Source organism: Orbicella franksi, chromosome 1 (assembly GCF_964199315.1).
Source record: "Orbicella franksi chromosome 1, jaOrbFran1.1, whole genome shotgun sequence".
In the NCBI taxonomy this organism is placed as follows: Eukaryota; Metazoa; Cnidaria; class Anthozoa; order Scleractinia; family Merulinidae; genus Orbicella; species Orbicella franksi.
In genome coordinates, this window is record NC_138145.1 from 17,416,073 (window position 1) to 17,438,773 (window position 22,701).

At 38.9% G+C, this 22,701-nt stretch overlaps 3 protein-coding genes and 1 pseudogene across 3 annotated transcripts; all 4 read right to left on the minus strand.

Annotated features, from left to right (window-relative positions):
- LOC145482290 (histamine H2 receptor-like) lies at nt 1-1,338 on the minus strand. Its single transcript, XM_081460972.1, has one exon. The coding sequence runs from the start codon at nt 940-942 to the stop codon at nt 1-3; it is 942 nt and encodes a 313-aa protein (XP_081317098.1). The 5' UTR covers nt 943-1,338.
- Nucleotides 1,339-4,508: 3,170 nt separating this feature from the next.
- LOC145482371 (histamine H2 receptor-like) lies at nt 4,509-5,763 on the minus strand (annotated as a pseudogene).
- An 8,603-nt stretch (nt 5,764-14,366) lies between these two features.
- Nucleotides 14,367-15,409, minus strand: LOC145483510 (beta-2 adrenergic receptor-like). Its single transcript, XM_081462038.1, has one exon. It carries the CDS (start codon nt 15,381-15,383, stop codon nt 14,445-14,447), a length of 939 nt encoding a protein of 312 aa, XP_081318164.1. The 5' UTR covers nt 15,384-15,409; the 3' UTR covers nt 14,367-14,444.
- A 5,267-nt stretch (nt 15,410-20,676) lies between these two features.
- LOC145482446 (adenosine receptor A3-like) lies at nt 20,677-21,627 on the minus strand. The gene has a single exon (XM_081461079.1). The coding sequence runs from the start codon at nt 21,625-21,627 to the stop codon at nt 20,677-20,679; it is 951 nt and encodes a 316-aa protein (XP_081317205.1).
- Nucleotides 21,628-22,701: the final 1,074 nt, after the last annotated feature.

The following is a 22,701-nucleotide window of genomic DNA, read 5'->3' on the forward strand; positions in this document are numbered from 1 at the left end:
TTAAAAGCACTGTCTAATTGTCTGCTTCACTGCTTGCTTCACTTCTCTTATCTTCCAACAGTAAAGAATTGGGTTTAGAGATGAGTTGAGAAAAACCAATATTCCAGAAATATTCCAAGCAATAGCATTACATGGAGAAACACCATGGAATGCACTAACAGTTGTTGCAATAGTATATGGTAGATAACACAACAATATTGTTAAATATATCCACAATGCACTGGCAACTGTCTTTTTATAGCGCGCTATGTTCAAGGACGCACCATGATTGATGTGGGAACCGTGCACTTGAACTTGTCGACGACGAAGAGAAGCGTAAATTTTCAAGTAGCAACATGATGAGATACTTAATAATAACAGAAGTATTACGCAAGATCCCATAAAGAACAACCGTTTCCTCCATAAATAAGTCATGGCAAATGCAACGTTTATGAGCCAAGAAGTTATTACGAACAGACGAACGCGAGTGAAAGTAACAATCTGTCTGTATCTTAACCCTAACACCAAAGAGAGAAGTCTGTCCACACTTATCGCAGTTAGTGTACTGATGGATTCCCCACACAATATTGAACCTGAAACAAATGCTAAACTTTCAGTTAATTCACAAATGTCCCAGTTCTTGTTAACAAACGCCATGAGGTAGGTTACAAATATGGGTTGCGAGAAAAGTCCAACAATGAGATCCGTGCATGATAAACAACGAAACAGAAGTTTCGACGATGAATGAAGAGATGAAACTTTATGAAGAGCGATGAGAATCAGGATGTTTCCTATCAGTGAGGTGAGGGATAAAATCACATGTACCGCAGAAACACAGAAGACAAAAAAATAGTTATTGACTTTACAAATGGCCCCCTCGCTTTCCAAGCTTTCCGCGAAACTCGAAGAACAGGCAGAAAGCTGGATTGCTCCCTCGTTTCTCTGTGTCGTAAAATCGATCATTTTAACTTTCTAAGGAGGTTATCGATCTAACTTAGAAGGTTTGGTCCCGCTGGAGAGATCCTTTCTTAACAAGAACAAGAGATACAACAGCGATGGCAAAAATCTGAGTGAAGCACTCAAGTGCACATGTGATTGACATGAATGTATAATACCCTGACCCGCTTTTCAATTACAGTCAGGATGTTTCCTGTCAGTGACACGCGTGAGGGATAATTAAAATCGCATTTACGGCAACAAAGCAATAAAATTAAGTTTGTAAGTGGTCTCCCCGCTTTCTTCGATGAGTCACCGAGAGCAAGCAGACAACTGGATTGCCTCCTCGTTTCTCTGTGTCATAAAATTGATAATTAAAACTTTCTCAGGAGACGATCGATCCTACTTAATAGGTTTAATTTGGCCCCGAGAGATTCTTTTTTCAACCTGAGAAGCTTCTGCAACAAAATTAAAGGATAGCACTTAGATGCATATAACTGACTGACAAGAACAGTGTAAATACCTCGATTCCCGATTTCTGATGATGAGCTTCAGTCGTCAGCAACCAAAGTAGTTAGCTTCATTGCAATTATCCGTTTCTTTTTATTTTTCTTAACGCTAAATTGTGCGTTCGCTCTAAAGAAGGTAACAGCGGTCCCGGTATTCTTAGCAGATTTTGCGACTGACTGCAGAAAAAACTTTAAGAGTTCCTTTATTTCATCGTCAGGAAATTTAAATAACACAAACAGTATTTATAAACAGATATCTTCCCTATTTGTTGAACCTATAAATCCACTCTCTTTTTGGTTGTTTTACAGACACATCATGACATATATACAAATTTATTCTAGACGTGGAAAGACAATTGGAATACATGCATAAAATACGTCTTGAAAAGGAAACACTAGGTTAACCCTATAACAGTTTCTTTAGATGACAATAATAATATAAAGGTTAAGCCACGCCTAAAAGTTGAGCTTCCATAAAATACTAATCATTTACTGGACGAAATAACCGTCACAAAAACCGTATAAATTGAACAAACAAACCGAGGAAATCTCCATAATTCCTGTCTGCTTTTAAAGCATAAAATCGTCAACGCACGATGGCCGAAGTGTCAGACAAATCCAAGAAATGCATATAGAAGACGAAAAAGGTAGAAAATTTCAAAGATGTGCAGTGTTTAAGTTAATTTAGTAAATATTTACGTTAAAGAGTAATTTGAATGTCACTTTTGCCGACGCTTTAATTTGCAGTCATTTTGCCCTACTGGTAGCTTTACCAGTCGTTTAACAGTGACCTTAAACAGAAGAATATTTTTGGCGGTCTACGATCGAAGTAGCTGTGCTTTAATACCAACACAAAGAAAACTACAAAATTCGGCTAGGAAGTATTTATTACAGTATTTGTTATAAGCTTATTTAGCTCTGGGGTTATCGCCGACCACCGACGATTGAGATTTACAATAACTTTGATAAAGCAACTCAAGTGTTATTGCTAAAGGTTAGCGAAATTAAAACAATAGCTGGTTTTCACATGACGTCACTAAAATTCGAACTACAAAACTATCGATCTTCCTGAGATTTTACTTAAATGATGTATAACAGCAGCTGAAAACTAATATTCATGCAAATTTTCGCTGCGAATGGGTTTTTGGTTTTGTGATACACTACGCTTGAATTTCTTAGCTTTTGCGTGACGCGGGATTTACGTGACGGCCCAAAGAGCTGTCATGATGGTTAAAAACGTGTCTTATTTCGGGGAACTTGGCTATCTGAACAGTTCATGCCCTAGAAAAAGTATTATTTTAATGTTTTAGAGTTCCTCGAGTGATAAATTCACGTTTTTGCAGCAAAACTCAGTGACAGATGTTTCTGTTGGTTTCCGGCCGCCATGTTGGTGCCCATAAGGATGGGCACCAGCATGGCGTCTCCATACAAATCTCTATAAATTTGGGTAAAAAATTTCTCCGCATATCTCGCATAAGAAAAATTGCTGTGACCAGACTTTTGGTTAGGGTCTTTGCATATTTACCTTCTTTCATTTCCCAGATTCAGGACTTTATCTATGGAACGGTTTTGATTTTCATTTTGACCTATTTTGAATTGCGTGACACTGAAAACCAGCAATAAAATTGATAAAATGTCTCACAGCATGGTTTCAAATCATCAAGACCTTACGGCTCGTTTTGAAGATATCTTGCCAAAGCCGCTTGACAAATGCCTTCAACAGTTTTAGAAAACGCGAAGGCAGTTCCTACAACAAAAAGTCGCGTACCGCAATTCGGTTAAAAAACTTCCAGAAAAAGTTATGAAGACTGAACTGAACTAATCTTTTCGATAGATCAACGAATCACCACTTTTTTCGCTGCTTTTACCGTTTTGTAATTTCACTAAACACAGAAAACATGTTGGATGTGCTTGTTGGTCACCTAATGAATCATGTGACTTTTCATGCACGGTTGCACATTTTGCGCCGAAATTAACTTGCGAAGGAATTTCTGAAATTGTTCCGGGTGATTTATCCTTCCAAATAAGTAAATAAATAAAAAAACTAACAATTTTTTTTTCAGGATAACCCCGTCGGTGAAATAAACACTGATATCTAAGGAGGTCCTGTTATTAGAGTGCATAAGTAAAAACACAAAAGGTCTAAAAGGTAAAAATTCACGAAGAAAATTGTCACACGGTCAAAAAATATTCTGCTGCTTTGAAATGAACTCCTTTCAGTGTCTTTGGCTAGTGGTAAATTTAATATCATCTAATAGCCATCTCCACTGATAATTATTCACGTTAAAGCGCTATTCGAAGATTACTTTTTCCGATGGCTTTGCAGTCATTTCATCGGCCGTAGCTTTACCAGTCCTTGAAAAAAATCTAATCCAACTTCGAAACAGTATTGTATGTTATAATTTTGTTTTCTTAATTCCTGAAAGCTGCATCAAATCGGTGGTCAGTATTCAAAACACAGCTGAAAGCGTTTTTACTGATTGTCATATTTTTTGCGGCCATCGAAGGAAAGAAACGTTCCAAGTATTCTTCACAACCAAGGTTTTCATGTTGTGACTCTCTACCCCCATGACCTTCCTCGTCTATACCTCTTAAAGATTTTTTGGCGTTTCTTCTTTCTATTTTATGGCCTAAAGAGGTACTTGTCTGTGTTATGATGAAACAAGACCTTAAAAGCTTATAAATTTGCGAACGTGACGTACGTACGGACGGACAATCACGTGACAACCAACATTTTTTAGCTCGATGGGTTAACAAATTTTCTATTATGCTCAGCTCGCGTACCTTTGACGCGAAGGAGCTCCGCAATAAAAAAGTATTTTCATAAAAGCTGTGATTACAATGATGGGAAATATACAATGTCTCTCACATCGCAATCACTAAATCTAAATGTTCCCCGCTGAGCAACAATTGAAAATTGCTGCGCACTCTTCCTACTAGCCAGAGGTTAATTTTTGCCTTTATATTATCTTGACATTTATTTTTTATGTTACATAAAAAAGCCAAAAATGCATAACTGACATAAAAAAAAAAGACTGAAAAAAAGACGCTCTAGCAACAAATCGAGGTGGATGGAAAAAGAATGTCACTGACTCGTGTGCCTTATGACGAGGAAAAACTGAATATAGGCATAGGTTACTAGGTTGAAAAGTACACGTATTACATCTCATGACAGGTTAGAAGCACTGTCTAATTGTTTCCTTCACTGCTTGCCTCACTTCGCTTATCTTCCAACAATAAAGAATTGGGTTTAGAGATGAGTTGAGAAAAACCAGTATTCCAGAAATATTCCAAGCAATAGCATTACATGGAGATAATGCACTAACAATTGTTGCAATAGTATATGGCAGATAACACAATAATAATGTGAGATATATCCACAATGCACTACCAACTGTCTTTTTATATCGCGCCATGTTCAAGGACGCACCAGGATTGATGTGGGAACCGTGCACTTGAACTTGTTGACGGCGAAGAGAAAAGTACATTTTCAAGTAGCAACAGGATGAGATGCTTAATAATAGCAGAAGCATTACGCAAGATCCCATAAAGAACAACCGCTTGCTCCATACATAAGTCATGGCAAATGCAATGTTGTTAATCCACGAAATTGTCACGAACAGACGAACGCGATTGAAAGTAACAGTCTGTCTGTATCTTAACCCTGACACCAAAGAGAGAAGTCTGTTCACACTTATCGCAGTTAGCGTACTGATGGATTCCCCACACAATATTGAACCTGAAATAAATTCTAAACTTTAAGTTAACTCGCAATTGTTCCAGCTCTTGTTGACCATCGCACTAAGGTAAGTTACAAATATGGGTTGCGAGAGCAGTCCAGCAATGAGATCCGTGCATGATAGACAACGAAACAGAAGTTTCGACAATGAAGGAAGAGATGAAACTTGCTGAAGAGCGATGAGAATCAGTATTTGCAAACAAATATCTCCCCATATCCATGCAGTTGAAGTTTAGTTTTCCTATTAAATGAATCTGACGCACTCTGTTTTTGCGGGTTGATTTATGGTCACATAGCAATCGCTAAATCTAATTGTTGTCCGCTAGGCAACAATTGAACATTGTTGCCCACTCTTATTTATTTATTTATTTATTTATTTATTTATTTATTTATTTATTTATGTATTTATTATTTAGCTATCTATTTATTTTATTTATATCTTAGTTGCCATAATTAAGAGATACAAAGAAATTTCAATTATTAGCGTGCCTCTTTTCCCTTTAGAAGTCATTCAAATCCACCTCAAATCCAAATCAGTACAATTAAAATACAAAAACAATTGAGATAATCAAACTTTAAGTTGCCATAAGAAGCCGCCATTAAGAATTATCGTTGAGAGGCCCCCGGTAGTTATTTAATGATGCATTTTTATCTTTGACGTCACTACGTAGACAACTAGCCTCATCGTGGTTAATTAAAAAGAGTGTTTTATCATGATGGTAAATTGATGCCATAATTGAACAATAAGACGCACTAACGAATTTTTTATCCTTCGCCGGCACAAAGCGCAATGCGGCATGCTTGGCTAAGACAAAAAGCCGTTGATTTACCACTTTTCACAATTTATCCGTGAACAATAACGCAAAGGGGTGGCTCGGACAAAACGGGGTTGGGCGAGTGCCGCACCCATGCACATTCTCGTCTCAATCCTTTCTGGTCTGAAATGCCCCGCTTCACAATCCCTGCCTGATTTCGAGAGAAACACACTGCTAGCAGACTAATTGAAAACCCTGAATAGTGCAGTTCGTCAACATGGTAGCATTCATCTGCGCATGCACAACCCGGAATTTTTGACATCGACGTCAGCCTGGGCTAGGTGTAAAGCCGTCATTACTGATTCAGTTCAGAAGTCGTTTATAGGGAAAATATAATCAGAAACCTCAAAAGCCAGTTATCTGTCATCCTTATATAATGGTCTAGTTTCGTTTGAAGTTACTATATAATTGCTGTTGCTGAAGATATGAAGGGTTGTTATAATTAGTTGCAGATGCACAAAGTTGTGATGTCACCATTTCGTGGCGTGTTGGAAAAATGGGTAAACGTTACTTGCTTTAGGTCCCTTCAACAATTCACTTAAGAGTCTCTGTCCATAAAAATGGAAAATAACTCGGCAAGGATCGAAAATTCGATTTCGCTCATATTTTTATGGTGGATAGGCTAGGGCATGACAAAAACTACTGGATAGTTTTTTTGGCAAAATATCCTTTTATTTCAAAGAAATATGCAAATTACCAAATACCGTTAAAATCGTCATTTGACGCACCATTTTATTAAACAAGTTTGAGAGCCTCGCATGCAAAACCACATCATTCTTCCGTCTTTAAAACACTCAAGTATTTTTGTGCAATGTTTAACTGTGTACTGGGTTGATTTTAGGGAATGTTGCGTTGTCTTTTTGGGTGCACAATAATTAAATTTCGAAGACATGTATTTCATTCACTTAAAAGTACTTCGTGAATATAATTAATTTTCACCATGTGCGAAACTTTCAAATGGACCAAGCTTCTGGTGGTTGAATTGCAGAAGGATGGTCTACAGATTCCTGTAAATATTTCTTTGGGCAAATGATTGTGAGCGACGCGAGAGCTTTTCAAAGTCCGTCAAAAATGCAAATATTTGACCATCCGTCGTCAAATTTCAATTTACGGGTTAGACGTATATTTTAGCATGCGCCACATGACTTGACCTATGTTAAGCTGAAATAGACACAGAGCTGATAATTTCGAAATGTTCTTACCTTATTTGCTGTAAAAGGCAGGTCCAAAGCCGATTTGACGTGTTTCTTGTCGATCTCTCACCATTCGTCGCAAATAAAGCATATGTTCGCTTTTGTTTACACAAGGTTAACATCCGATGTACATCGCCTACTGTCAACCTATTATTGGTCGAATACTATGAATCTGTGACCATCTTTCTGCGCATATGAACATCACTGCATCAAAGTCTAAAACGGCTGAGACATTTGTAGATAGTTGCTCGCTTTGCGCTGCGCCAAAATATTGCGTTTGATCGATTGCTGACCATTGCTGATAAGCGTGTCGGCGCAGCACAATCTTAAAGCCGTTGTTGTTCGTCACGCAGTGCTGTCACCGCATATGCTGCACATTTTGATCTATTTTGTAGAGTACTCTCAGCATAAGTGAAACAATTTAATCATTGTTCTTCTGTTTTTTCATATATATAATAATATATGTGTATATTTATATAATCATATTCTATAGTGTACGTGGCCTCGGTCCATATCACGTTTGTTGTACGTTCTGATGTTTCAGACAACAGCTGATAAAGCTAGTACCTGTATTCACTAGAATTTTAAGAAAATCACCATAAAAAAGTTATAGATTAATGAAGCAAGAACTAACTGAAATAAAAATAGGAAATCACAACGTGTCTAATTCGTGAGAAAAACAGACTAAATTTAATTAGTAATTACGTGAGTAAATAGCCCTGGCCATGCCATTTTGTTTGGCGTATCAGTTGTTTGCTTAGTGGCGAGGCATTGGTATGTAACAGAAAATAGAGGACTGTTGTCAATACAGTCCAAAATTATCGTCAGTAAAATATTGTAAATAAAACACCTATTGACCGGTTACCTCCGCGGCCATCATTTGGTCATTCCGATAAGGGTTTCATTATTGTCTTTACCCCTATTAAGCGGCCACCCAAAATTTAAGAACTTTGTTTTGGAAAGGACGATGGCAGAGAAGAGTCTGAAATTGAAGGTGCATGACGAGTGATAATTCAAACACACGTCTATCATGATTGTATTGAATTGACTCCATGTTCACCAAGAAATTTATAGCCCGATAGTGAAAAATTAAATATTCAAGGTACACCAACCTCTATTTAAGCGGCTAGCCCCATTAAGCGGTCGCCACCCATTTCCCCGGGGATAGCCCACTGTATTACATGTAAACCAAGAATAATTGCATAGCGCGAAAAGACCTAGGTATGAGTTTAGCGTTACAGTATTACGCAGGGGCATGTAGGTAGCGGTGGTCGAGTAAAAGATAACAACAGGGGCAATGGTAAATTATTCATTCTTTTCATTTCTTAATTTAATCTCTTCCTACTCAACCCGATTACGTGCTCCCAGTGATTGCAAGCCTTACGGAACCTTACGTATCAGGATAGAAATTGTCCCACCCCTACCCCCTAAAATGGGATGACAGAATTGCGTGACGAACAAGGAACCGCTGCAAGCAAGGATTCAAGCCATCAAACCATGATGATCAAACGTAATATGTAGTGCAAAGCAAGCAACTATCTACAAATGACTTAGCCGTTTTTGACTTAGATGCAGTGGTGATCATATGTGTCGAACGAGGGTCACAGATTCATGGTATTCGACCGTTAAATAAGTTGACAGTTGGCGATGTACATCGGACGTTATGAAACAAAACCAAACTTCTGCTTTATGTGCGAAGAATGGTGATAGAAACACGTCAAATCGGCTTTGGACCTGCCTTTTACAGCAAATGAGGTTAGAACATTTCGAAATTATCAGCTCTGTGTCTATTTCAACTTAACATAGGTCAAGTCATGTGGCGCATGCTAAAATATACGTCTAACTCGTAAATTGAAATTTGACGACGGATGGTCAAATATTTGCATTTTTGACGGACTTTGAAAAGCTCTCGCGTCGCTCACAATCATTTGCCCAAAGAAATATTTACAGGAATCTGTAGACCATCCTTCTGCAATTCAACCACCAGAAGCTTGGTCCATTTGAAAGTTTCGCACATGGCGAAAATTAATTATATTCACGAAGTACTTTTAAGTGAATGAAATACATGTCTTCGAAATTTAATTATTGTGCACCCAAAAAGACAACGCAACATTCCCTAAAATCAACCCAGTACACATTTAAACATTGCACAAAAATACTTGAGTGTTTTAAAGACGGAAGAATGATGTGGTTTTGCATGCGAGGCTCTCAAACTTGTTTAATAAAATGGTGCGTCAAATGACGATTTTAACGGTATTTGGTAATTTGCATATTTCTTTGAAATAAAAGGATATTTTGCCAAAAAAACTATCCAGTAGTTTTTGTCATGCCCTAGCCTATCTACCATAAGAATATGAGCGAAATCGAATTTTCGACCCTTGCCGCGAAATTAAGAATTTGTCTGATTTTTACGGGCAGGCACTCTTAATATCTTTATCTCCCGGTGTTCTGGGAAAATTTCGTATACGAACAACGGTCAGCTTAGTCAAACCTGTTTTTTGTTTTTTTTTTACAAAAATATGCAGTAAAACCGCTTTTATAGGGTCCCCGGTTTTAAACTAAAGAAACTACAAAGACCGTCAAGACTGCTATTATGCTTAGACCAGCTAGGGCCGTAGCTAGTGACAGGGCAAGCCGATGCGATTCCCTCAGTCCACATTTGTATTCGTGTTTGTTGTTTTTAGTCATCATAAACACCCTGAATACCTAGGAGGAGAATTTAACCAGGAACATTGCCTCAGTTATTAGTTTTTTTCTGTCTACGGCCCTGAAGACTGATTACAAGCAATTATTTCTCTGCGTATTCTTTTATAGGAGAAAATTGAACGAATATTATTTAAAGGGGTTCAGTCACGGTATTTTGAGTTATTTTGGCCACATACAAAATTACCTTTAAATGGTAGGAAACCTGAAAATAACAGTTTAATAAGATAGAAAAACACCAAAGAGATAATGATAAACCATAAAGGAACAAGGATGGCTAAGGATGGAGAAGATTGACACGGATTACAAACTACGAATTTGAAAAATTGAGGCTAAACTTTTCAATATGCGCAAACCGTGACTGAGCCCCTTTGAGTACGAATCATCTCTCTGAGGGAACACTGGATTGAGTTTATTCAGTTCTCTTTACTTCGGCTTTGCAATGAGTGGTTTTCAAACGCGTGTTTTTGGTGCAGTGTTTGCACTTCTCTAGGTAAAGAAAGACTCTTATGTCGATACTTCATTTCGGAAATATAATTTTCAATACTCGGTTAAGCGAAATTATTGAAAATGACCCGCTAATCGCCTTTTCTAACTAAGGAGAGCGCTTTCGTATCCATTACATTAAAAGACTTTCATCATACCTGGTGTCTAAAAATATTCTTTAAAGTCTCCGTTACAGCTTCTCTTATTTTGGGGATTCGCCAGCAGTAAATAATTGGGTTGAGAAATGAGTTGCAATAAGCCAAAGTTATAGTCCACAGTTCGACGTGTAAGAGATACGAATTGTTCTTAACGACAGAATTGACAGCCTTGTTCACTGAAAACGGGAAGAAACACAGTATTAATGCACAGTGAACCCAAAGAACACTCGTCACTGTTTTTTTAAATCTACGCATATTTAGAGGCGAGTTCGTCCCCTGGTTTGTTTGCTGATGAAGCTCATCTTGTATTCTGCATTGTCGCCTCAGCGTCACGAACATTTTTAAGTAACAAAATGTTGATATTATCCCAGAAAGAAATACAAAAACAAAAATTAGGGCGAAAAACAGCTTTTCTTTCCACAAGGAAGTCGATGCTGCTGTAATGGCAGAGAGGGTTACGACAGTTCTGTATCTTAGTCGTAACAACAAAGCAAGGAGTCTATCAATAGTTATTGCCGTCAATATGCACAAAGACAGTCCAATCAACGCTGCACCAGCCACATGCTCAAAAGCTTCCATAATACAAGCGAGTTTCCACCGCCTTTTCAGCAGCGATAAGAGGTAGACTACGAAGACAGGCTGCGAAACAAGGCCAACAAAGAGATCGCTGAGCGCCAGACAGCGAAACAATAATCTAGACGGTGGGTGAAGCGAACACTCCTTTCTTAGCGCCACAAGGATCAAGATATTGCCAATAGATGTAGCAATGGAGAGAGGAATATTTCCAGCCGAAAGTACGACCAACGTCAACTTGAAGTTTGCATTGCTCGTCATCATCTCGTAGACTCTTAAGCATCTGGTCTTCGTATTTTCGAGTTGTGATTGCTCGTTTCTCTCCATACTGGTGAAGTTTCCCATCAATGATTGTCAGTTTGAAGCAGAGGATTGAACGTGAGAAAAACAGTAGTTCTTAGAACCCCTTGCTCTTACTTTGACTATACGGATTTGCCACTTATAAAAATCTTTCCCCGCGGTTTTTATCTTTCAAACAAAACTGAGTAGCAGATGTTTATTAAAAATGTATGCTGTATGTTACCAGTTTTAAGTTTTCGACGATAAACAATCTTCTCCTGAGCAGCAAACAATTAACCCTTGTTCAGTTGTTTTCGGTCGCTTTCCCGTTCAAAAATTCTTTTCAGTTTATAGGCCAGAGAATTCCATAATGATCACACCGAACGCCCTCTTACAGGCTAAATAAAAGTGTAGCTGTTCACATAAGTTAGAAAGTCTCCCTGACGATAACATGAAAGAAGTCATTTATTTGAGGGGTCATAATCAGTTCCAACATCGATCTCGTCGCCGCCAGAGCAATTAGAAATTTTATTTCAAAAACAAAACTCCTGAGTCCCATTGGTTTACATTCGCAATCTCGTGCTCATTTCCAGGAGACATTAAATGTTTTGTCCTCTGCATGTGATTAAAATTAAACTTTGTTATCGTTCTCTTTGTAGATATTGGTCGACGTGATGTGATATCTAATCATGATTTTCCAAAATGAATGTTTTCAAACAATAATAGCTTCTCCCCAATGATGCGTCTGTTATAATAAAGCCGGGCACATGCAAATTTAGCAATTTTTTATATTAGACAGCGAAAAAAACTGAAGTATTTGCGTAGAAAATTAATAGCTCAGTTTTTACAAGAAATGAAGAGTTCCGTCAACTATCCGGCTGGCGTCAACGCCGAGGCGTTCGGCACGATTTTTACTTCATGCAAAACAGCTTTTCTTATCGTCTTGTCTACGCCTTTCTTCTATCACAGTCTACCGTACCTGTCTGTTCATCTCTTTCTAACTTTTCTCAACAAACTTCCTAAAAATCCATTTCAGAATTGTTTACCTCGGTTTAATAACGAGGCCAGGCGCAATACCTATCATATGAAGATGACTTTCACTGGACTGAAAATGAGGTTAATTAATTAAACCTGAACAAGGGGACATCTGCGTAAACGTTTCCATGAAATTCGGTCGGTTTCAAAGATGTTATGATTCTCCGACACAGGATATTATTGGTGTTTGTCAGTCAGTTTGCCTCTGAAGTGATACCTCCCTTTGGATGTCATACTCTTCATCAATTATTGATTCAATAACTTCTCCTTAAGGAGGATTATATTTTAACACGCATAGAGTTATACGTTTTAGCACTATTCTCCATTAATATTTCGTTAAAGGTTTCATGCAAACGAACAACGCTACTATACCTGTGTAGTGACTTCGATTTTTGCAACGAATTTTAACGTATCAATGAGGTCAATGAGGAAAGGAAATGGCAGGCTCGTACCCAGTCGCTATCAATGCAACCTAATCCTTATGAACGCTCAAAGACGCGTGTTTAACTGTGTCGAAGACCCTGGGGACGAGATTATTATCCATGTGTTTTCCTTCGTATCGAATCCTCTCCCATCTCCCCCACCCTCCAAAAAATCGGAAATGGCGACTTTCAACCAACGACGGAGTGTAAGGAAAGGGGAAGGAGAATTTAGAGGATTTAAAACAAGTAGCTAAAATTAGTTAGATTTTAAATATTAAGTTTATGATTAATAGATGGAGTGGTATCTATAAAGTGCTTTCGTGTGGTAGTCCAGTAATGCTCCCTTTCTACAATAGCGTTCTTCTCACGCTTATGTCAAAATTTTCTTTTTTACAATCCCAAATACACTGATAACATTTTATGACGGAAATCTGGCATTGGCCGGGTGAATACACCATGCGAATGAATTGCTATGCCCGATTCTAGCCGTGTTCTTAGACTAGGAATTAGTTTTTGCTGAGTACTGATTGTACGTGTTTAATCTTTTCTCATTAAGGTTCTGCCTCCTTTTATATTCTATTCTTAGCGAGTTTCATTTTACCTGAAAGTTAAACTTAACATACAGTTGTTGACAATAAAATTTTGATTAAAATAAATTCATAGACCTTAAGAGTTTCTGTGTTAGAAAATAGAACACGCTTATTTATACAAGCCTCTTGTAAGTCTTTTAATATCAATATAACTGAAATGATTCTGAGATATCTAATTAGAGTACGGTGTATCTCGCGTGTATATAAGAGCCTTAGTTAATGCAGACGCTCTTTCGGTTAGTCAAAAGATCGCGTGACCGGATAAGCGAGCTTGAAATAAACTTGATATTGAGGATAGTAATCTAATGAAATAAGAGCCTGTATAACCCTGCAGGCAACTGTTAACGATCGTATAAAGTCAAGTTCTGAGACACCGTGAATTATATCGTTTGACACCGAGCGCAATTAACAGCTATAAGTTGTTTTCCCGCGGAGACTTGTTTGTATAATTTTGGTTCGATATTTCCGTAGTAATACGATATTTGCTGATATTATGCAGGTGAAAGCTCGTATAACTAACGTTAACAAATATCGTGTCTGAATTAAACGTCAAAATCGGAAAATAAAGTTAACTGCTCACGAAAGTGGTACCTCAGCTGAGAAGTGTCTTGGAAAACATAACTTGATGTGTGTAACGCAAGAAAGTTAAATTTTGAGAACATTAATAAGGGTGCTCCATTGCTATGTCCACTAAATCTTAAACCTCACGTGCTCAGCAGCCGGTCTCACATATGATTTCTGCTATCTTCATTTATTTCATAATATTCATTGTCATCTAGCTGCCATCTTTTTGCTGATTACCCAGGTTGATAACTTGGGAAACATCCACGATATCTCATGACAGGCAAACATCATTGCACATTATTTCACGAATAACAAATCTTGTTCAAGGAGATAACCAGACAAAATTTTCTGAAATATGTTCCATTTTTTTTATATAACTGAATACCCATATGCGTAAGGCCTTCATTGTCGACTTTTGAAACGAATTCCACTGAAACAATCTATTATTCATTTACTTAGCCTCCTAACACAGATTTTCTAGTGTCTCCTTAATCTTGTATCTCACTTCCTTTATTCTCCAGCAATAAAGCGCAGGGTTCAGCGTGGAATTGAGGTAAATCAGCGTCGCCAGAAATGCTTCAACCGTCAGCAGAGCGGGCGTAACCACAGCAAATGTAGTGACAGTTTTAACAGCAGTGTACGGTAGATAGCATGCGATCAAAGTAAAGTGAATCAATAGCGCCGTGAAAACTGACTTCCTGTATCGTGTCACGTTTACTGGCGACGAACTCTTATTAGGTTGGTGACCATCATTATGGTGCACTCTTTCCTGTTGTCGACGGAGGGTGAGGAATATCTTCGTGTAGCAAAACGTTGATATTGCTAAACAGGAAGCTATCGATATGCAGCTGATTCCGAAGAAAAGTCGAATGTTCCAAACGAAAGACACGCCAGTGCAAACACTCGAAATCCAAATGGTGACGATTAAAACACGAGCCCTTGCCAATGTGGCAACTTGCCTGTATCCCATCCCCTTGAAAAGCACGAGGAGTCTGTCCACACTTATAGCAGTGACCGTCAAAAGGGTCACACCACAAAGAGAGACGGTAGAAATGTAGCCAAACTTTTCGGTGTATCGACAAAGATCCAAGCGCCTTTGAGATATAGACATCAAGTGAAAGATGAACAGGGGCTGGGAAATAAGACCAACACACAAATCGGTACACGCCAAGTTACCAAACAGAAGTTTTGTTGGAGGTTGAATGGAGGTTGCCTTTCGGAGGGCGATGAAAATAGCAATGTTTGCCAGAAATGCAGCCACGGCAAGAGGAATATTCATTAACGAAATCGCTAAACCTGAACGGGCAGCGAATTCTGCACTCTGGATAACCTTTTGAACACGAGGACACGTGGATTCCTGAATAAAATCTAGACGAACACCAGATTTTAGAGTGAAGTTCATTCTTGAGTTCGATGTGACTATCGACGGTCTTGCTCTTCAGTCTGCTCCTTCAGGTCAGAGATCTTGTGTAATAAACTGAATTTTCATTGTATTCTAACTATATAGTTGGGTGTATATTGGTCTGACTTCTTCATACTATCATACTCGAAGACCAATATTTCTCAGAGTGCTTTTTATGGTCGTCATAGAAATGAAACGAGTCATTTATAAAAGTTGCCCTTAGGATTGATTTATTACCAAAGGATGAAGCATTTTAATTTGCTGAACGTCGAGCCTTGAGGATTCGGATGCAGTCATCTAACCCTTTAAAATATTATATCTATCAAATAGGCGTTCGACTGAAAAAAAAAACTTCAATTATGGTAAAAGACGTCTTGTCATTTCTAATCCTTGTCTTTATTTTTTATAACCTGCGGCTCATTGAGTGTCTGAACGATTTTCATGACATCAACCAGAGCCCATCTACCTGAATCTTAAATTTCCAGGCTGTGAACATAATCGAAAAATAAATAAAGTATTCTACCTCGTGTGCGTCTGTCGCTTCTATGGGTGTGATCTGACCTCATTTTTAATTTACTTCAATATATTTTTCTCAAGCGTACCGTGCAACTAGATAGCCTGACACCTTGAATAATCTAGAATCCTCCACGCCTTTCCTTTTATTACTTTTGATTTCCCTTTCTCCCTTTATGGTAGTGATCGGAAAATGCATCAGTGGTAGATGATACAGGATTATTCCCGATAGGTCATCAAGTGTTGGGAATAATTTGCTAATGGTTTATATTTGAACACCTCTTGTCCTCTAAAATATCAAAAAAGACGTTTGGTTGCTTTTTTATTCCTTCATTAACACTTACATAACGACATTTCATAAAATATAACCGGAACTGGGGTCACAAGACATCAGCGGTCGTTTTAAAATACCCTTTTATAATGATATAGCCTCGAACATCTAATTTTCAAAAACTAATTACATCATCCCTGCGATAGGAAAGTGTTATTTTTACTTGTTTATAAGGTCTCGTACGAAGAACATCACATTACTTACATACACTACACAACACTTTCATCTGTTAATGAAATTTACAGAAGGTTGAAGTCAATTACAAAATCAGGTTTCATTTTTCTTTCTGATTTTTTTTGAGGGAGGTGGGGTGAACCTTTATTTTTGAGGCTAAAAAGCTGCCTTCAGCCTCTTCAGTCAGTTTGTTTCCTTTAAAAAAAAATTAGCAAGAGGTTTTCTGCAATATCTTTTTCACCGCCTGTCTGATTTCTCTAATTTTCCAGCAATAGAGAATCGGATTCAGTAAAGAGTTGAGGTAACACAGCGTCGCTTTAGCCATGTCCAAAATCAATAAAAGAGGTGTCCTTTCAACTGAGAGGAAATTGTTACAACTAAGAATTATGACTAGAAGAAGAAAACAGACGATCAAAGTAAAGTGAATCCAAAGCGCCGTGGAAAGTGTCTTTTTGTATCGCATTATGTTTAGCGAAGCGCTTTTGGTATTATTTGCTTGATAAGCATAACCTCGCATGTTTGCTTGATGACTAGCGAGAGAGAGCAAGATTTTCCCGTAGCAGAACGTGGATACCGCCAAACATAAAAATATTGAAATGGCGCTAACTACATAGAAAATGTCGATGTTCCACACAAACGTGAAGCTGGTGCAAACGCTCTCAATCCAGAACAGCAGCAAAATATGATGGACGCGCTTCACAGTAACAATTTGTCTGTATCGCATCCTTTTCAACAGGGCAAGTAGTCTGTCCACACTTGTGGCAGTGACTGTCAAAAGAGATACACCACACAAAATGAATTTAGCCATATAGCTAAACATCTCGGTCAATCGACAAATCTCCCAGCGTTTGTAAGCTATGGACATGAAATAGAGAATGCAGAGAGGTTGTACGATGATACCAATACCAAGGTCTGTGGACACCAGGTTGAACAGCAGAAGTTTTGAAGGCGGATGAAGAGTGCGTTCCTTTTTGAGAGCAATTAAGATAACTGAATTTCCCAACAAGATGGCAATCGAGAGAGGAATGTAAAGTGAAGAGATTGCTAAGGCTGCGTTTTTCTGTGTTTGGCTGCTTTGTCTGCGATCGCATATGGTTTGTTGAATGAAATCGTGAAGGACAGAACTTTCCTCCGAGAAATTCATTTTTTTTTTTTTTTTGCTTTATAGGACGCTGAAGCTTTGCTAACGGAAAAGTCATTTCTTTGTTGAAAATCCTCCTCTTTCCCCTCAGAGCAGGTGGTAGGTTGATGAAAGTCTGCCCACACTTCACCCAGCCTTACTAGTTAATCAATATTCCCGTGAACTTAATAAAGGGTTTATCTACAAACCCAAACAACGCAAAATTCACTGAGTCAACATGCGGTTCGCGTCAAAGATCTTTTACAATAGTTTGCAAGACGATATACCTTAGCCTTCTCGTAACAGCGATTGTTAATTCTCACAGTATATTCCAAATGCCAGCACATTTATTTTAAGGATTTTAGCCAACAAGGAAACTTGCAGAAGATACCGAGCCAATATCAGTGAAATAGAATTGAAGACGGAATTTAATAATACGTAAAGCAATAGGAGCTGTCATTTAACCTGACTTCAAAACGAAACCACCCCCTCGCATCCATCAAATAATTTCGGAGTTAAGGTGAACACCGCCAAATGTTTCTCCAACAGATTAACTCTTTTGATTGCTTGTATCACTGGTTTAACTCCAAACGTTCGTAAATGGTTGAGATGAGAGTCTTTTCCACGGTTAATTTTGGATACCATCTTTTCACTTATTTAAGTAAGGTATGTTAATCAACATAGCGTGATGGGTTATCCAAAAACAAATCATCAGGGAAGTCACTGACAAGATGCCAGCAAGATGCCAACATTCTCAAGAAAGTTTGCACTGACTTTGTCACACATCAGTCCTTCCTGTACTGCAAGACGAACTCAGTTTTTAAGTAAATGGTAAGTTAAGTTTTAAGCAGATGGTAAGTTAACTAGATTTTGCACAGGTATCTAGTTTGCTCACTAGTTGATCAACGATTTCAGTCAAAATTACATAGTGGAGCAAGGATAGTGCAATAGAGAGAGCGGTCTCCTCCCACCATTGTGGGCTGGGTTCAAATTCTCGATCCAACGCCACAAGTAGATTGACTTTGTTCTTGGCTCTTCCTTGCTTCGAGGGTCTTTCTCCGTGTTCTCCAGTTTTCCTCACTCCACAGCACTTAAAATTCAAATTTCACCTCAATGCACGAGTTCGTGAACTCTTCTGTGTTTGGTGAGTACATAAATAACGGGCGCCCTCCATTCGATAAAATATTCCGAATATTGAAATATTGCCGAAAATTTCCCGTGACCAATAGAACAGCATTCTCCGGAATTTTCCAGAGAAGAGGACAACCTTGCGCGAGGAATACCGAGATTTCTTACCAGGAATTTCCGTTGCGTTTGATTTTCCTGGCGGAATTTTCGGTTTATTTCGACAATTTTCGGATTTTCTAGAAACTTTCGCAGCAACTTTTCGTACCATTTCAGGTCCCCGTTTCGAAATTTTGCGGAATTTTTGGTAGAATGGAAAGCGCCCGACGTTCACATTCGTTTTATCATCAGCAACTACTTGCAGTTGTGAGTGGAAAATGTCAAAAAAGTATCAGCTTAGGTGGGCGCGTGACACTGATTTAAGGAGATATAACTCTGTATCTCTCGTTTCTCAATCCTGAAAACACAAGTGATAGCAACGATAACAACGCCTGTCCAAGATTAAAAAACTTGGCGTTTTAGAAAAGCTTAAATATTAGTATTGTCATCTTAAGGGCTAAAAATAGTAGCGTATAGAAAAGGACTTGTTTGCTGAAATCAGCTATGGAACACTGAACAAATACTTACTTTCTCAAGTTGTCAAACTGTCCCCATCGAGAATAACCTTGACGTACAAATAATACCTGTGACACACACGAGCGGCTCGGATTGTTACAAATTGCTACAAGTTACTATAATTTACCACTAAACGCGATAACAGTTATTACGGCTGAACGGTATAAATTGTGATTATCCAGCCTGGCTGGTAGTGAAAATAGTAGTTGTCTCTCTTTCTTTCAACCATTTGTTATTGCAGCACACAGGAATGCAGGTGCATAAGTAAATGTCGAACCTTCTTGGGCTAAATAAATTTCAATATTTAGAGAGGAAGCCATATGAGCTTTAGCTGGTTTTCATGCGGGTCTTCTATCCTGGCCGAGTTAGAATTTGGAAAAAGTGGTTGTCGTGGAAGGAGGAAAACCGGAGAACATGGAGAAAATCCCTCGGGGCAAGGCGAGAACCAACAACAAACTCAACCTACATATGGCACCTGGTCGGAATTAAACCCGGGCCCGTACATTGGTGTGGAGGCGAGCGCTCTCACCACTGCGCCATCCCTGCTCCCCATCAGGTGTCAGTTATCAGGTGCTTACACTACACGCTTTAGAGTTGGAATCAAGGAATCCCCTGCCATTCCCCCGGTCGAGCATTGCACTATTTACTAATCTGACTTCAGACCTGGGAATCAGGTTGATCTTGAAGAGGCGCTGTCCTGAATCTCTTAGGTTAGCCGCTGCTGACTTATTGTTCCCCACATTAAAAAAATTCCACTCAGTTGATTACAAATAACGCGCGATATCTGTATGGTTGGATATTTTGCCCAGGTACATATCTATTATCCCTGGAAATCGCAAGTGCACTCATGGTTCTCGTTCTTTGTTTTGCGATCTAAATCATTTGGTTTCTTAATAGTATTTCTTTGTATTTTTGGTCCAAATATTCGGTGTTAGAACTTTAACTATTCGTAACGGAACTGAATAATTTGCTCGCAGATGTTTTTATCTGTCTACATGTAGCTTTCCACAAGTAATATTGTTTTCGTAATTTTCAAAGATTACTCAAGGTATATCCTTTACTCAGTAAGACTGGCGTTTAACGCCAAAAACATTATTCTTAACTAGTGTACGTACGACCTGCCAACCTGAGACATCTTGAAACAGTCAGCTAATGTTCCTAGCAATGTTTCCTCGTCAGTCGATCAGTAAATGATCGAAATAAATTGACATGACGCTCGCATTATGCACAGGAATAAGCTCCAGCCAAAATTAATTTTCAGTTCTTAGATAATTGAATTTATAATCCAATAACATACAAAGAAACTGTGTTTGAAATGTAGTTTTATTCTCCGCTTTCGGCTTTTGCATGCCTGACCAGAGATGCCTATCTCTGGGAACCCAGAGAAGACAAAGCCTAAGTTCATGCCAGTTGTATCATTGTTGTGGGCAAAAAGCTTGTCGGACGACCTTCTTTACTTCGTGTCTGATTTCTTTTATTTTCCAGCAGTAAAAAATCGGATTTAAAGACGAATTAAGATACACCACGGACGCCACAACGGCTTCTGAGACTAACAACCTCCTTCCCACTATGGCCACCGTAACTCTTACTACAGCGTAAGGAAGATAACATGAAATAAGAACAAGATGGAACACCAAGGCACTGGATACAGTCCTCTTGTATGTGGTACCGGTTTGGGAATTATTTTGATTCTTCGGCTGCCCTTGATCGGACAGGGAGACGGCTTGTACATAAACCGGTGTCCTCTGCTGACGAAGTGTGAAAAAAATTTTCAGGTAACAAAATGTTGGAGTCACCACGCTCAGTAATGTTAACGCACAACTTAAACTGAGGTAGACAAGCCTGTCTCCAAATACCAACATGCTGACTGCAATGCTCTGGAACCAAAAGAAGACGACGACCAGACCAACACGCTTGAGAGTTACAACTTGTCTGTACCTCATCTTCAACAGCAAGGCGAAAAGTCGGTCCACGCTTATTGCGGTCATTGTAGCCAATGACACTCCACAGAGGATCGTGGTTGCAATATACGATAGAGATGCGGCGATATAACAAACGTCCAAACGCCTGGCGACTAACGATAGTTGGTAAAGGACAAACGTCGGCTGTGCAATGACGCCGACGCAGAGATCTGTGGCAGCGAGACATCGAAACAAGAGCTTCGAGGGCGGATGGAGGGAAGATTCCTTGTGGAAAGCAATAAAAATGAGAATATTGCCTAAAGCAGCAGTGATCGAAAAAATGATATTGCAGGCAGAAACGACGACTCTTGCCATTAGCACGACGGAGTGTGACGTTTCGTTGGTCTGATCCTCCATGGCCGGGAAACAGAAGTCTCCAGCAAGGATCTGACTTGTATTATCCATAGTAAAATTTACTTCAGGTAATTTATCCGAAAATGAACAGTACAGTTCTATTCTTCGCTCCAAGTGTAACTGGCCGAGTCAAACAAAACAAAAAGTACATGCCACTTTATCTAATTTGCCAAGGAAGTTTCAATCTGATGTAGACTTAACGTTTGACAGGGGCGTCTCTTAGCGAAGGAAAGTTTCTTTGTTTATAGTAAACAAGAAGGAAAGAAGTCATGGCACTTAATTAAATATTGTCATTCGAATCAACACCTTTTTCATAACAAGAAAAACAGAAACAAATCATCCATTTGGTTAAGGCAATAGCGTTGTTATTTCTAAGGGCCAAAACAATGGTGCTTATTCCATTGCGTCAAGTAATCATTAGCAACCCGACAAAACTCGACAAAACAAAACGTTGTTACCGCAGTAGATACAGCTAACAATCTTTATTCCTGATGACACTGTTAAGAATTCTCGAAAAGCAACTTATCAATAAAGTTAAGAAATCTGGCTAATCTATTATATCGCGAATTTCGCACGCTCTTACAGTGTTACATGACTCCAAAGTGGACGTTCATAGCGCTTGTATTGGCCGGCTAGCAATTGTTACTCATTTTTTCTTCCTTTTTAACCCCACCATTTGTTGCATTTCATATTGAATTGTAAATTTGCGATCTTCTCTATCCTTACCGGTTGTAGAAAGTACAATTTCAGGTGTAAGCTGGGGCGGATTTAGGGGGATTCGGGGGTGTTCGGTGGAACCCCCTAAATTAGAGCAAATGAGACATTACAACACGTTGACTTGGCCTCAATATGCCGGAAATAAGCGGAAATCCCATATTTTAAAATTTTCCCGGGGAGGGTGCCCCTGGACTCCCCTACAGGGGACAGCCTTAGACGGTCCCCATCTCGAAACCCCTTCTCTAAAAGCCTGTATCCGCCCCAGGTAAGTCTCCTCACTGTCCTCCGTTATCAGGAGAATTACGGCCAGCCAGTTGCCAGGACACTGAAATGAAGTTAATGATCGAGGAGTTTCTCTCCTGCGGCGCTCGCTCAGTAATTGGCGTCAAGCACATTATGAAGTGTTAC

Coding starts and splice junctions, on each gene's coding strand:
- LOC145482290 (XM_081460972.1), bottom strand. CDS start 942: ATGATCGATTTTACGACACAGAGAAACGAGGGAGCAATCCAGCTTTCT.
- LOC145483510 (XM_081462038.1), bottom strand. CDS start 15,383: ATGAACTTCACTCTAAAATCTGGTGTTCGTCTAGATTTTATTCAGGAA.
- LOC145482446 (XM_081461079.1), bottom strand. CDS start 21,627: ATGGATAATACAAGTCAGATCCTTGCTGGAGACTTCTGTTTCCCGGCC.